Source organism: Doryrhamphus excisus, chromosome 2 (genome assembly GCF_030265055.1).
Source record: "Doryrhamphus excisus isolate RoL2022-K1 chromosome 2, RoL_Dexc_1.0, whole genome shotgun sequence".
NCBI lineage: Eukaryota > Metazoa > Chordata > Actinopteri > Syngnathiformes > Syngnathidae > Doryrhamphus > Doryrhamphus excisus.
The window spans coordinates 1,171,382-1,186,427 of record NC_080467.1 but is presented as its reverse complement, the minus strand read 5'-3'; the positions used below and the strand labels follow the sequence as shown (position 1 = coordinate 1,186,427).

Sequence of the window (15,046 nt, the reverse complement as noted above, 5' to 3'; positions counted from 1 at the left end):
ATTCTACAGCGGTCAACAGGAGACACACAAGCACCAGACCCAATGAAAGAAGACTTGGTTAAATGTGGTCAATTATTTGTTTAGAACAGGGGTGCTCATTAAGTCGATCGCGATCTACCGGTCGATCGCGGAGGTGGTACTGGTCGATCGCTGGTCGATCGCGGCGTGACATTAAAAAAATATCATCCCAGCATCAATGCCGTCACTTGATTGATATACAGGGCAGCCATTCAGATGACAACTGAATGTTGCCCTTCGGGCGACCAATCAAATCAAACAACGTCTCTAAGTGCAGCAGAACTTACGATGTCAGCCTATCATCCATCCCCGTTACTTGATTGACATACAGGACAACCAGTCAGATGACAACTGAATTTTGACCTTTAGGTCACCGCTCATGCGTAAACAACGATGCAAAGTGCTAAGCTAGTCGGCGAATTGCGAGATTTTAAGCCCTCGCTAAAGTTTATGGTCACTAAAATGAGTGAAGGAGCTGGACCAAGTAAAAAGGCAAAAACTGGACCAAGTAAAAAGGCAAAAAACATATCACTTCCATACGGATATGGAATATTATACGGATATTATGATACGGATATTATCCATGACTGATAAACATTTGGAAGTGTGCTTGAGGCTGGCTATCAGCAGCTACTGTCCGGACTATGCATCCCTGGCTGGTTCAATTCAGTGCAAGTCATCAAAGTAAACTCAGGTAATTACAAAAAATGTTAATAGTTAATTATGTGTGTTTTGCAATATTGGCTCATTTGGTTATGTAAGGTACATCAACATACATTGTACGTACAAATAATCCTCAATACATTTGAAAATAAATAGATGTTTTGCATTTTTGTAGTGGGTAGATCATTTTGACTCGGTCATTTTAAAAGTAGCTCGCATGCTGAAAAAGTGTGAGCACCCCTGCTTTAGAAATATCTATATCTTTAAGCAAACCGTACACATTTATGGCCTAAATGACATACATTTTCAAGCTACATTAGCTAAAATACAAATATAAGGAATTCAGAATTATACGCCGGTCACAAGGAGACACACAAGCACCAGACTCAATGAAAGAAGAGTCTGTTGCAACCCCGCCTAAACTCGACTCTGAACCCTCGACGTCAGCACAGGTCTTATTTATGTCTACCATGTTGAGTAATAGGAGTGTGCTCTTATGATGGTAAAAATAATATTTAGAAAACATCTTGTATAATTTCCACAGAAATAAGACGGTCATCACAAATAAATGTGTATTTCCATAATACGGAAGTCAAAATGTACTTTCGCTCGCTAGCTTGCTTGCACACACAGTGCAAATAAACAAGCTGACCTTTACTTTAACATACACTCCCCTGCATTACCATATTCCCACTCAATCAGACCATTCACTTGCACTTCCTGAGACACTAAGCAACCACATGCATCGCACAACAACACACACACACACACACACACAAGCCTCGGAGCCGTGGAAAGTCTTCCCACTTACATTATCTGAGAATTGACAGGTGGCGTGGACAACAAACAATTATCCCCGCAGCACGGGGAAAAGAAATCGAAGATTGGGACAACAAATATGAGGCATGTCATCAAAGCTAAATGGCAAGCCGGGCGTGAGGCGGACTCAAGGAGTCTCTTCATATTTACCGTCGCCAACATTTCAAAATGAACGTCACGGAAAGGACGGCGGATGTTTCTCTTTCCGCAGACGGATTCGCCAAGACGAGCGCAAAACTGTGATGTCTATTTGATGAGAATAGAAATACAACAAAAAAGGTTAATCTATACACAAACGCTATTAAATACATAGCTCATAATGCCAAGATATGAAACGGCAGATAATTACATTTTCCAAAAGGCCAGCGTTTGTAATATTCTTTTAAAGAGCATACGTGAGTCGGCGGCTGCTGTGATTTATGAGCATTTGTGGAGATGCATTGGAGCGTGGTGGAAATGCTGAAAACGGGTTGGGGGAACAACGATGGACACAACTCAACAAACACACACACACACATTGTGACCTCGCACTGATTTCATATCACTGAGGTGTTACGTGTGGCTATATATATATATATATATATATATATATATATATATATATATATATATATATATATTTTTTTTTTTTTTTTTGCACATAATGTTGCGAAGATGGTGCACCACATCGGTGGTCTGCGCCTGGAAAAGTAACAGACTATAAAACCGCTTCTTGAAGCTATAATACCTCAAGTATGGTGGATGCAGTATGGCTTAAAAAGCCTCCGTCACACAAGGTTTGAGTCTCTGGCTCCACCAAGAGGACAGGCTGCTCATTAAAAAAAAATTAAATAAATTAAAAAAAATAGCTAAATAAAAAACAGACTAAGTGATTATAATAAAACACACAAAAAAAATGCATTTGTATTTTTTTTATATATTTTTACTATACAATTAATAACATTTATGATAATATGAAAATATGCATTGTATTTATTTTGTGGTTTATAATTGTTTTTTTCTACTCATGTTTTGCTTTGAGAATATTTTGTTATTTATACATATAAAGTACATATAACTTTTTTTTTTTTTTTTTTTTTTTTGCACATAATGTTGCAGAAATGTAGCAAAGATGGTGCACCACATCGGTGGTCTGCACCTTGAAAAGTAACAGACTATAAAACCGCTTCTTGAAGCTATAATAGCTCAACTATGGTGGATGCAGTATGGCTTAAAAAGCCTCCGTCACACAAGGTTTGAGTCTTTGGCTCCACCAAGAGGACAGGCTGCTCATTAAAAAAAAATTAAATAAATTAAAAAAAATAGCTAAATAAAAAACAGACTAAGTCATTATAATAAAACACACAAAAAAATGCATTTGTATTTTTTTTTGAATATTTTTACTATACAATTAATAACATTTATGATAATATGAAAATATGCATTGTATTTATTTTGTGGTTTATAATTATTTTTTTCTGATCATGTTTTCCTTTGAGAATATTTTGTTATTTATACATATAAAGTACATATAACTTTTTTTTTTTTTTTTTTTTTTTTTTTTACAGTTTTGGTCAAGACTTTAAATATGATGAAATATTCCGTGTGAATGCGATGTTTGTCTGCTGTAATGTGTGGGATTATTTACCGGGCTGTGATTTTGGGTATGTCAAACAAGTCATGATCTTGTGTATATATACACACACAGGTACAGCATGTAAGTGTATACTGCAAATACTGTTGTGTATGTCAGTGTGTATAATGTTCAATATGTCAAAACATGTAATAACAGCGGGTTGTCTGCCAAGCGTACATCGATTTATGCGTATTCTTTTACTTTTTTGGAAGTTGATTTCACATCTTATTCTTGCTGTACTGAATATCATCTTACCCTCAGTGACTACAGATGAAAATTAGCCGCTGGCAGTAATCTTGTGATTGTTGATTAATGTTGATGAATATGTACATAAATCGCCAATCATACATTCCAGCTAACTGCAAATTGTCCTGGAAATTAAAATAAGTTGACAAAAACGCACACGACACACACTTGAATAATGTGTCCAAAACTCATCTTGACAGCCATGTTTGACGACACGTCTGCAATACAATTTGAGCAAGTAGGTCTTCAAATCGATATGGATCGGCTAATGAATGAAGTGAAGTGCATTTTGGAACAAACCCAACAAAATAAATAAATAAATAATAACTATTTCTTCACAGTCAACACATAGTTTGTGATAAAATAACTTCCAAATGTCAGGATCGTGTTATTATCACATGCCAAAGCAGTAGCGACAGAAAGTCAGTAATGTTTTTTTTTGCCTTTGCTAGTATTGTAGTATTTCTTGTGTAAAGTGGAGTGGTTATGACAAAAAAAAACAAAGTTTTCCTGCAGCCAGAAAATAAAAAGCAACAATGAAAAAGGTCAAGGCAGGCTTGCTAAATATATTGCCGAACCTCTACTGCCATCTGGTGGTTGTATGACATTACTACATACTGGGTGACAACACTGCAACCTGTTACTAAGAGTGTTAGTTTTATCAGGTGATATAAATTTTAAAAAATTATAATTTATTAAATTGAATTAATGTGTTTAAATTGGAATTCAACCACAAATGACTTATCACATTAGAAGTTGAAAGCTGCTGCAAAAACTAGCATGTATGCATGTGTATGTGTATAACCATGAAATAACTCATGTGAACAGGAACTTACAGTGAAGTGCTCCTGGGACTTGTAGTTCTCATCGAGGTAGACGCGGGCTCTGCTGTACTCCTTCATAGCATCGCTGGACAACAGCTCTCTGGTGAAAACACACACAAACACACAAACACACTCCTGTGATGCAACCGACGCAAGTAGGACCGTCCTGCGAAATCGGCCATTAAAGCAACAAGGTCCCTGCTGCACGCTTCCGCTTACCTGACAAAACTATCCACGTGTGACATGGACGCCTCGTAGTTCTTGCCACCCACTTCCTGACAGTGCACAGCTAAGAAATGTGGCTTATGCGACTGAACTGTCTGGAAGGGAGAAAAGAAAAACATTCAAGTCAAAACAAGTAGTGCACTTTGAACTGGAACGACTAAGGGAATTCACCAAATATTCATACACAAAAACAAATTCATTTGTATTTTTTTTTTTATATTTTTATTATACAATTAAAAACAACATTTATGATAATAATATGAAAATATGCATTATATTTATTTTGTGGTTTATAATTATTTTTTCTGCTTATGTTTAGCTTTGAGAATATTTTGTTATTTATACATATAAAGTACACATAATAATATTCCATTATAATAATAATAATATTAAAATATAATATTTAAAAATATTTAAAAATATTAAAAAAATATTCTGTGTGAATGTGGCGTTTGTCTGCTCTAATGTGCACTTCTGCTAAGAAATGTGGCTTATGCGACTGAACTGTCTGTAAGGGAGAAGAGAAAAACATTCAAGTCAAAACAAGTAGTCCTAATATAGTTTAAGATTTTGTTTTTTGTTTGTTTGTTTTTAAATTATTTAATTAATTTGTATTTTATTTATTTAAATTTTTTTTATTTGTTATTTATTTATTTTTTAATTTTTTGTCCTGTACCAAAGTACAAGGTGATATGAGCATACAATGCCATAATGGGTACCATAGTGCATGTCAATATAGTGATATATATAGCACATCATGACTGGTTCAAGACTCTTCATCCTTGTATTTAGCAAATTTATATTATTTATTAATTTATTTTATGAATTTTTATAAATTTTTTTGTAGTTTTCAAATTTTTTTTTTACATTTTTTATTTTTTGTCCTGTACCGAAGTAGGAGGTGATATGAGCATCCAATGACATAATGGGTACCATAGTAAGTGTCAATATAGTGATATATATATATAGCACATCAACTTTGAACTGGAACGATGAAGGGAATTCACCAAATATTCACATTTGAGAGGCTGAAATCGGAAGATATTTCTAAATTTGTAATTTTTTTTTAATGATTAAACCAAATACCAGGATATTGTCGATTAATTGTTGCAGCTCTATTAATAAGACGTGAAATGTTTGACATGTTTTATGACACAAACCTCAACAAACACACACACACACACGACTGTGACCTAGCACCGATTTCATATCACTGAGGTGTTACGTGTGGCTATATATATATATATATATATATATATATTTTTTTTTTTTTTGGTCGGTCGTCTGCACCTCGAAAAGTAATTCACAGACTATAAAACCGCTGTTGAAGCTATGATAGCTCAAGTATGGTGGATGCAGGATGGCTTAAAAAGCCTCCGTCACACAAGGTTTGAATCTTTGGCTCCACCAAGAGGACAGGCTGCTCATTAAAAAAGAAAAATATTTTTTTTTTTAAAAAGAGTGAAAAAAAAGTGATTATAATAAAATACAAAAACAAATGCATTTGTATTTTTTTATTATTATTTCTTATTTATTATACAATTAATAAAAACATTTATGATAATAATATGAAAATATGCATTATATTTATTTTGTGGTTTATAACCTCCTTTGTGCTGAAGTTTATACTAACAAAACAGATGTGTACATACAAGACAACCACGTCCCTTAATAACGGCAGCAAAATGTACTTATAAGCTTGTTCCACAAACACAACACGGGTCCTTGACTTATGCGTCACTTAGGGATGTGCCTCTAGTGCTACATTCATGTACACGAGGGTGTGACAGACGCTCACGTCAATATTTGTTCTGACGAATGGCTCTCTATACCAACAACTGCCGCAACTGCAAAAAAAAGATGGCGGCAATGTGAAGCAGAATGCGGCCGATTCCGGTTCTGCAACTTGTTTTTCGAATGACATTGCAAAACACTTCGCAGGCGATTTACTCGGTTAGTGCACATCGTGCGGTAAAGATCCGCTCACGGCGACAAACACTCGAGTCCGATCGCCTTACGTTTCAAGGTGTTTGTGATAACCCTGTCAGAGGTGTTCAGACAGGCTGACCTCTAATGGAAAATCGATACAGACGGGTGATTTACAGCGCTCGGGCACTCACAAGGTCACCCGATGGGTGGCAGGCAGAAGCTATACATCAGTGTCAATGAGTATTATGGGAGGGGGGGGGGGGGCGCTGCAGGAGCTACAAATGGTCGGCGGGGCTCTAACCCGGCACTGTTACTTGACTAGCAGCCCGCCCCAGCGATGCATTATGCTCACTGCAGGCCCAATCAAATAAAAGTAATGTATGGCAATAACGGTATGGATTTTCCATCAACCTATGGCTTGTCACTTATCTCAAATGACCCAAGAACCAGCGGGGGCCTAAAGCAGCTCAAACTTGGAAAGATTGGTGGACCCATCAGCTCCGAGTGGAAAAAGGGCAGATTCTCGACAAGATTGCAACTATTAGTAAGATAGAATGTGTCCCGTGTGAGTGGATTTGCGTGTGCGTGTACTTGTGTTATTCGGCGGCGCTTGTTTGTCTTTCCGAGACGTAAATTTAGCACAGCTTTGGCAAACACGCACTTTAAACAGCAGCCGTTTCCACGTCAGAATAACCGCTATGTCCACTTCCAAAACCTACATCATCAAATACGGTAGTTACCGTATTCATAACATGCTGTTGTAGCATATTTTTAAAAACACAGTACATTATTTTAATATGTGGTTGAAACATCCAATAATTGTAATGAATTTAATCCAGCATTCTGGTATTATGTAAATAATATACAGAGTTGAAACAACCAACAATTTTAATTATATAATAATACTGACCCAGAATTTGGGTGAAATATTTTAACTCATACGTTGGGTTAAAAAGGACCAACAACAATGTTAGTTGTTGGACTGGTGCTATAGTAACCCATTGGATGGGTTCAAGTTGGGTTATTTTTAACTCTGTGCAGTATATATTTATAGTGAGTGTTTCCCATACATTTATTTGTGGCAATAAAGGCACAAATAAATGTGGATGGTAATTGTGGCGGTACATTAATGCATTAATCAACAGACACTTGAATTTCACAGAAAACTCTATCACATTTTTTTTCCCCAAAAATATATGGTAATGGTAATGGTTTTCATTTCATGGTTTTCATTTCATTTGAATATGCATCAGATTCCAATTGAGTGCATCCCATAATCAGTTCCCAGTTCCACATGTCCAAAAGGAGTAGGAAGAAGCAAAGCTTATTAAATCCTACCCCTCCATCTGGTACTTTTACAATCAGTAACTGTTACATTTGTTCACTTCCTGCTTTCCTAATATAATTAATTTTAATCTTAATTTCAATTGATTTTAATCTTAATTTTAATCTTAATTTTAATCTTGATTTTAATCTTAATTTTAATCTTAATTTTAATCTTAATTTTAATCTTAATTTTAATCTTAATTTTAATCTTAATTTTAATCTTAATTTTAATCTTGCTCTTAATCTTGCTCTTAATCTTGCTCTTAATCTTGCTCTTAATCTTAATCTTAATCTTAATCTTAATCTTAATCTTAATCTTAATTTTAATCTTAATTTTAATTTTAATCTTAATCTTAATCTTAATTTTATTCTTAATTTTAATCTTAATTTTAATCTTAATTTTAATTTTAATCTTAATTTAATTTTTTTATTTTACATTTGTTCACTTCCTGCTTTCCATAATACAGTTTTTATTTTTTTTATTTTATTTTTTTTTTTTGTACCTTGTGTACGAGGTGATATGAGCATCCAATGACATAATGGGTACCATAGTAAGTGTCAATATAGTGATATATATAGCACATCATGACTGGTTCAAGACTCTTCATCCTTGTATTTAGCAATTTAGCATCCTTGTATATAGTAATAAATCAAGCTGTTTTGTGGTTGAATACATCCTATTATTAGTCAAAACATGTGCATATTTAAGCTAACTGTAAAGATCAGTGGCCTAAATGAAGGATATGAACTAAAATCTGAATATAAGGCATTCATAAGACGTTGTGATGGTATGTTGTATTCTATACTGTATTCTCACCAGGTGAGCAGCGAGACACACAAGCACCAGACTTGATCGCCATTCTCAATGATCCAGTCTGGCATGAGATGGACATCACGTGATGTTCCAATGTAAGCTTTGTGTATCACACGGCTTTCTATACAAAATAATAAATCTGACGTGTAAATGCGGACGTGCCAAACGACACCGCGTCAGATAACCATATAACGACCTTCAAAACATCTCTCTTCAGTTTACAAGTCACAAGGCTGGATGTGGAGACAAATGTGCAGACAATTTTCCAATGCAAATGTAGCTGTGTGACTATTCAAGAGTGCGGTGCAATGCAAATGGGTATTTATGTACACCGCCACACCAGTGCCGGATCCCCATTGGATCCCCTTTTACCCAAAGCCGGTGTATCGGAGGCCCACGGAAAAACCTCTGCTTTGCTTTCAAATATACACGACTCCTTGCTACGGACCAAATCTTGAACTGTGCTTGGTTTAGGGCTGCAACTAATGATCACTTGAAGTAATCGTTCAATTAGTGTTTAAATGTCCACCCCTTTATTCAGAAATAGAAGAGTTCAAATAACTGCACAAACACCAGGTTTCCACGTGCATATTCTTTAAAAATAATGTTCAATAATACAAAAACACAGTCATAATCTTTTTCTTAGTCGATTAATGTGAAGCTTGCTTTGTTTCAATTTAGGGAGTAAAGATTTATAGATGGACCAAATTAAGCAAACACAGACATAAAAGAGGCAAAAATATCCATCACTGTTTTCAAAAAGTCAAAACAAAATATCTTGTTTTGGCTAAAACACAACGATAATAGCTCTTCTTTCGTGGATGACGAAAGAAATTAGGATATTTGCAGGATGTTTACATATTTACCATATTTTCTGGACTATAAGTCGCTCTGGAGTATAAGTCGCACAAGGCCAAAAATGCATAATTAGGTAGAAAAAAAACATACATAAGTCGCACTGGAGTGTAAGTCGCATTTTTTTATTTTTTATTTAAATTAATTTTACAAACTACTTGACCAAAACAGACATTACGTCATCTTGGAAGGCAAGTTCTAACATTAATAAAAGAATAAAAGACTAGAGAAAAGGCTGAATAAGTGTAAGATATGCTAACACGATGCTTATTCAGCTACACAAAAAATAAACAGCTACAAATAAAATAAACAAAAATAAACAGAAAAGGTGTCCAGTGTTTATGTAACATAAACAGTTTTTTTCATTTATAAGTCGCTCTGGAGTATAAGTCACAGGAACAGCCAACCTATGAAAAAAAAAGTGTGACTTATAGTCCGGAAAATACGCTAAATGAAAACGATTAATTGATTATCAACATTGTTGTTTAATTGATTAATTTGATTAACTGGTCGTCGATTAACCATTAATTCATCGATTAATTGCTGCAGTTTGATTCATACTGGTTTCGTCCGTCTTGGGCCTAACCAATTACTCGATTAATTAATACTCGATTAAGCTTCAGATTAATTCATCAGTTAAGACTCGACACAAGCGGGTTCCACTTAAACGGGTCTGACTGTAGATGATAAAATAGAGTTCCACCCGGCAGCCATTGTTTTGGTATGTTCCACTACACCATTAGCGCCATAAATGATACACAATAATAAATCTAAACAATCTCTTCTGCCGGGGTTAGCGCACAGACCTCACAGCTAGGAGACCAGGGTTCAATTCCACCCTCGGGCATCTCTGTGTGGAGTTTGCATGTTCTCCCCGTGCATGCGTGGGTTTTCTCCGGGTACTCCGGTTTCCTCCCACGTTCCAAAAAACATGCTAGGTTAATTGGTGACTCCAAATTGTCCATAGGTATGAATGTGAGTGTGAATGGTTGTTTGTCTATATGTGCCCTGTGATTGGCTGGCGACCAGTCTAGGGTGTACCCCGCCTTACGCCCGAAGACAGCTGGGATAGGCTCCAGCACCCCCCGCGACCCTCGTGAGGAAAAGCGGTAGAAAATGAATGAATGAATGAATCTCTTCTGCATCATGGCGTTAAAGGTTAAAGGTTAAAGGTTAAAGCAGGGGTGGGCAAACTTTTTGACTCATGGGCCGCATTGAGTTAACAAAATTGTGCGGGGGGCCAGAATATATATTTAACACACATGATTTTACGCTTATAATTTTAATAATTTTAATGATTTTTAATATTTTAAAAATATTTTTAATAATTTTTAAACAATTTTTTTTATAATTTTTTATAATTTTTAAACAATTTTTAAATAATTTTTAAACAATTTTTTTATAATTTTTTATAATTTTTTATAATTTTTTATAATTTTTTATAATTTTTTATAATTTTTTATAATTTTTTATAATTTTACGCCTTGAATTATTTGTCTAATTTTAATTGTCATACTATCAGCTATATGTTCTTGTTTCCTTTTTTCAGGAGCACTTTAAACATCAGACCACATCAAACTACGATTTTTTTTTTTTTTTTTACTGAATAAGACATCCGACTTGAAAGTCATGTTGCCAGCTGGTATGTTAAAAGTTGAAATACTTAAAAGCAACTGGCGGGCCGGATTCAAACGTTTGGTGGGCCGCATGTGGCCCCCGGGCCGTAGTTTGCCCACCCCTGGGTTAAAGGAACGGTGGCGAGATGTTGGTTGGATGCTGCAGAAATGCTGCAGCCGCTGCACAAGTGGCATTGATCGGCGATCAAGGTGTGTCGTGAAATGATTGATTCCATTTCTCAGAGGAATTCCCTTAGAGTTTATACACGTGGGCGTGTAGCCAGACTAAAGTATATGAAGGTGTGGGGGGGTGGGGGGGGGGGGCGGAGGCTTGAACAAGGTGGCACGCTGACCTTTGTTACAAGTTGATAAAGCTGACTTTAACAGCTTGTTTATTTTCTAGGATGTCGCAGAGGAACATGACAGGACGCATACTAAATGAATCTGCCTGTCCTTAAAGGTCACCAGGTCGGCGTCTGTCAGCCGCATCCAGCCATCATCATCATCATCATCATCATCATGCAGTTTTGCTTCACAATCAGCGTATTATGCATACGTGATTTAGCAAGGCGTGACTGATTTTTAGTGAACTTGAGACGTCACCGATGCTCGTTCCTGGCCTCCACTCACAAGTTCAGACTCTGACACTTTTTTCCATGACGTCAGCTGGCAGCGGCACAGAGCTGGCATACAGGGCGGCCTGGTTCACGCAGGCCACACCCTCACGCTCTCCCCCCGCATGCATCTCACTCCCTCTCTCTCCTGCTATGCAAACACAAGTTGTACGGTAAGATGTGGAGGAGCGTGTTTCAACACACTGGCTTCAGAAGCGGGAGGGAATCAAGCATCGAACATGTTTTGGCACGCTGGTGTGAGAAGTAATTACACTTTGCTCTTCTTTTACTGTGCATCCTTACATCAGGAAGCATTACAACGACAAAAATGCTAAGAAGGTCTACCTGAGCTCCTGTTAGTCAGCAACTTTATGGTGTAAATGTTTGCCAATAAATGTAGTTGCACCCTCATGAAACGTAGCATAGTATTTATTTTGCAGTACCAGTAACAGTAACATTGTACTACTGTACATAAAGGAGCTTAAAAAGTGATGTAGATATAATAATATGAAATCTTATTCCTCTACTGAAGTGTCAGACATTTGTAGTAATGAGGTGTTGTGTATGTATGTATGTGTGTGTATATATACTGTATTTTCTGGACTATAAGTCGCTCCAGAGTATAAGTCGCACAAGGCCAAAAATTCATAATTAGGTAGAAAAAAAACATACATAAGTCGCATTTTTTGCGGGTAATTAATTTTACATACATAAGTCGCACTGGAGTATAAGTCGCAGGAACAGCCAACCTATGAAAAAAAGTTTGACTTATAGTCCGGGAAAATACAGTATACAGTAAACCTCGGATATATCGGACTCGGATATATCGGAAATTTGCTCACAACGGACAGATAAAAAAGAACCAATTTTTCTATAATGCATTTCCAATAAAAATTCATTGCATATATCGGATTTTTTATAACGGATTTCGCCTATTTCGGACAAAATCTCCAGTCCCGTTCCAATGCATTTCCATGAAATTTCCCTGGCATATATCGGATGGCCGCATCGTGGCGTTCCGATTCGCCGAATCGTGACAGGCCGCTATACGACGTCATTTGCAGCGTTTGCAGCGTTGCCTGCGCGTCCAGGTACATTGGAAACATAGTCAAGGAAGTGCCTTTTTATAACGGATAAAATCCCATTTACGCATATACCGGATATAAATCCGATATATGCGTAAAACGGACATTTTCCGGTATACGCATATAACGGATTTCACTTATATCGGACAAAACCAGTGGGAAAAATTGAATCCGATATATCCGAGGTTTACTGTATATGTATATATGTGTATGTATATGTATGAATATGTTTGTATGCTGCATGTATATATATGTATATATGTAAGTATATAAATATAAATAGATATTGTAAGTGTATTGTATTGTAAGTGTATATGTGAGATACATTAATGTAACATAGTATGCATGTCTGAAATAAATTAAGAAGAAGAAGAAGACGTGTATTATGAATAAATTTTCGGTACGAGTCCACGAGTCCAATCGTTTAACATTGTTTCGTTAAAAAAAAAAAAAAAAAAAAAAATCGCTGAATTTGCACTTTTCCTAATCAGTTTGCAGTCACAATTATTCACCACGATGAGCTCTACTACAAATGTACAAAGACGTCACACACGGGCAATTGATTTTTGAGTTGCTGCCATTTAAAAATGTTTTGTTATTAGCTAAGATTATATGTAATTCTTTTTTGCCCAACTTTATTTTAGCTATTTTTGGATAAGATTTGCATCTTGCTGAAGCTTTAAAATGTCAATCCTCGTGTTAAGTATTTCTTTTTAATAAAACTTGACACTAATAATTGGCTTTGATTTTGTCTAAACTCACTTTTTTTTTTAATAAAAGTGAATTATTATTTTATACCTGTACTATGGTATTCGTCAGGAATGACATCCGGAATATAAAGTGCCTATGCGGATCAAAAGATCTGCTGTGGCGACTCCAAAATCAGGAAAACGCCAAAAGAAACAAACATTTACATAAAAAAACAGCAAAGACTAGGCATGCTGGAGCCTATCCCAGCTGTCTTCGGGCGAGAGGCGGGGTACACCCTGGACTAGTGGCCAGCCAATCACAGGGCACATATAGACAAACAACCATTCACACTCACATTCATACCTATGGACAATTTGGAGTAGCCAATTAACCTAGCATGTTTTTGGAATGTGGGAGGAAACCGGAGTACCCGGAGAAAACCCACACAGAGACACGGAGATGCCCGAGGGTGGAATCGAACTCTCTGTCTCCTATCTGTGTAGCCTGCGCGCTAGCCACTAGAACACCGTGCAACCTCATTCTTTCATTCATTCATTCATTTATTTTCTACCGCTTTTCCTCACGAGGGTCGCGGGGGTGCTGGAGCCTATCCCAGCTGTCTTCGGGCGTAAGGCGGGGTACACCCTGGACTGGTCGCCAGCCAATCACAGGGCACACATAGACAAACAACCATTCACACTCACATTCATACCTATGGACAATTTGGAGTAGCCAATTAACCTAGCATGTTTTTGGAATGTGGGAGGAAACCGGAGTACCCGGAGAAAACCCACGCATGCACGGGGAGAACATGCAAACTCCACACAGAGATGCCCGAGGGTGGAATTGAACCCTGGTCTCCTAGCTGTGAGGTCTGTGCGCTAACCCCTAGACCACCGTGCAACCTCATTCTTTCATGATAAGTGATAATTTCCTTCATATTTATTTTACACTTTCTGGTCATTATTCACCAATATTTGACTAAAATTATTGCAGTTAGTAAATATTGAGGCTCTTCCAGAAGTCATAATCTAAATGTTCTAAATGTTCTAAATGTTCTGGTGGCTTGAGGGCGTCTCCTCAGAACGACATAATGTTAGCTTGACATGCATCTAATGTTATGGCAATGTAATAATCTTGATAACTAAAAACAATCTGCATGTCAAAACCAAATCCCGACTGGAGTTCAATTTAAATGATGTCATGTGACTTTATACGAGTAGTACGATATGTAACTCAGTATGTAGTACTAGTTTTAAAAAAAAAAAAAAAAAAAAAAAGGTCACCTGATTGTGTCAATATGTTTTAGATCACATGTATATTTATTATTTATTTCCCTCTGGCAATATTTGGATATGCGAGAGACGGTATTCTTGTATAGACACTTAAGGCAAAACAGACTGACGTCAGTCAAGCGCAGTGTGTGTTCAGGGTGAGTCTGGAATACTGTCTTTCCCAATCAGTGAGGTCTTTATGAAAGCACAGAACTCACTACACCAGGGGTGCTCACACTTTTTCAGCATGCGAGCTACTTTTAAAATGACCGAGTCAAAATGATCTACCAACTACAAAAATGCAAAACATCTATTTATTTTCAAATGTATTGAGGATTATTTGTACGTACAATGTATGTTGATGTACCTTACATAACCAAATGAGCCAATATTGCAAAACACACATAATTAACTATTAACATTTTTTGTAATT

The 15,046-nt window shown here is 36.4% G+C and overlaps 1 protein-coding gene across 3 annotated transcripts in view; it reads right to left on the bottom strand.

Moving 5' to 3' along the window:
* LOC131103432 (inositol polyphosphate-5-phosphatase A-like) overlaps window positions 1-15,046 on the bottom strand; it is a 207,053-nt gene that overhangs the window by 153,634 nt on the left and 38,373 nt on the right. For all 3 annotated transcript variants that reach the window (XM_058049737.1, XM_058049722.1, XM_058049729.1), the window contains exons 3-4: window positions 4,405-4,505; window positions 4,198-4,285 (exon numbers count right to left, since the gene is read on the bottom strand). In XM_058049737.1, coding sequence (XP_057905720.1) covers window positions 4,198-4,285; window positions 4,405-4,505 — 189 coding nt within the window. The remainder of the gene's footprint in view (window positions 1-4,197; window positions 4,286-4,404; window positions 4,506-15,046) is intronic.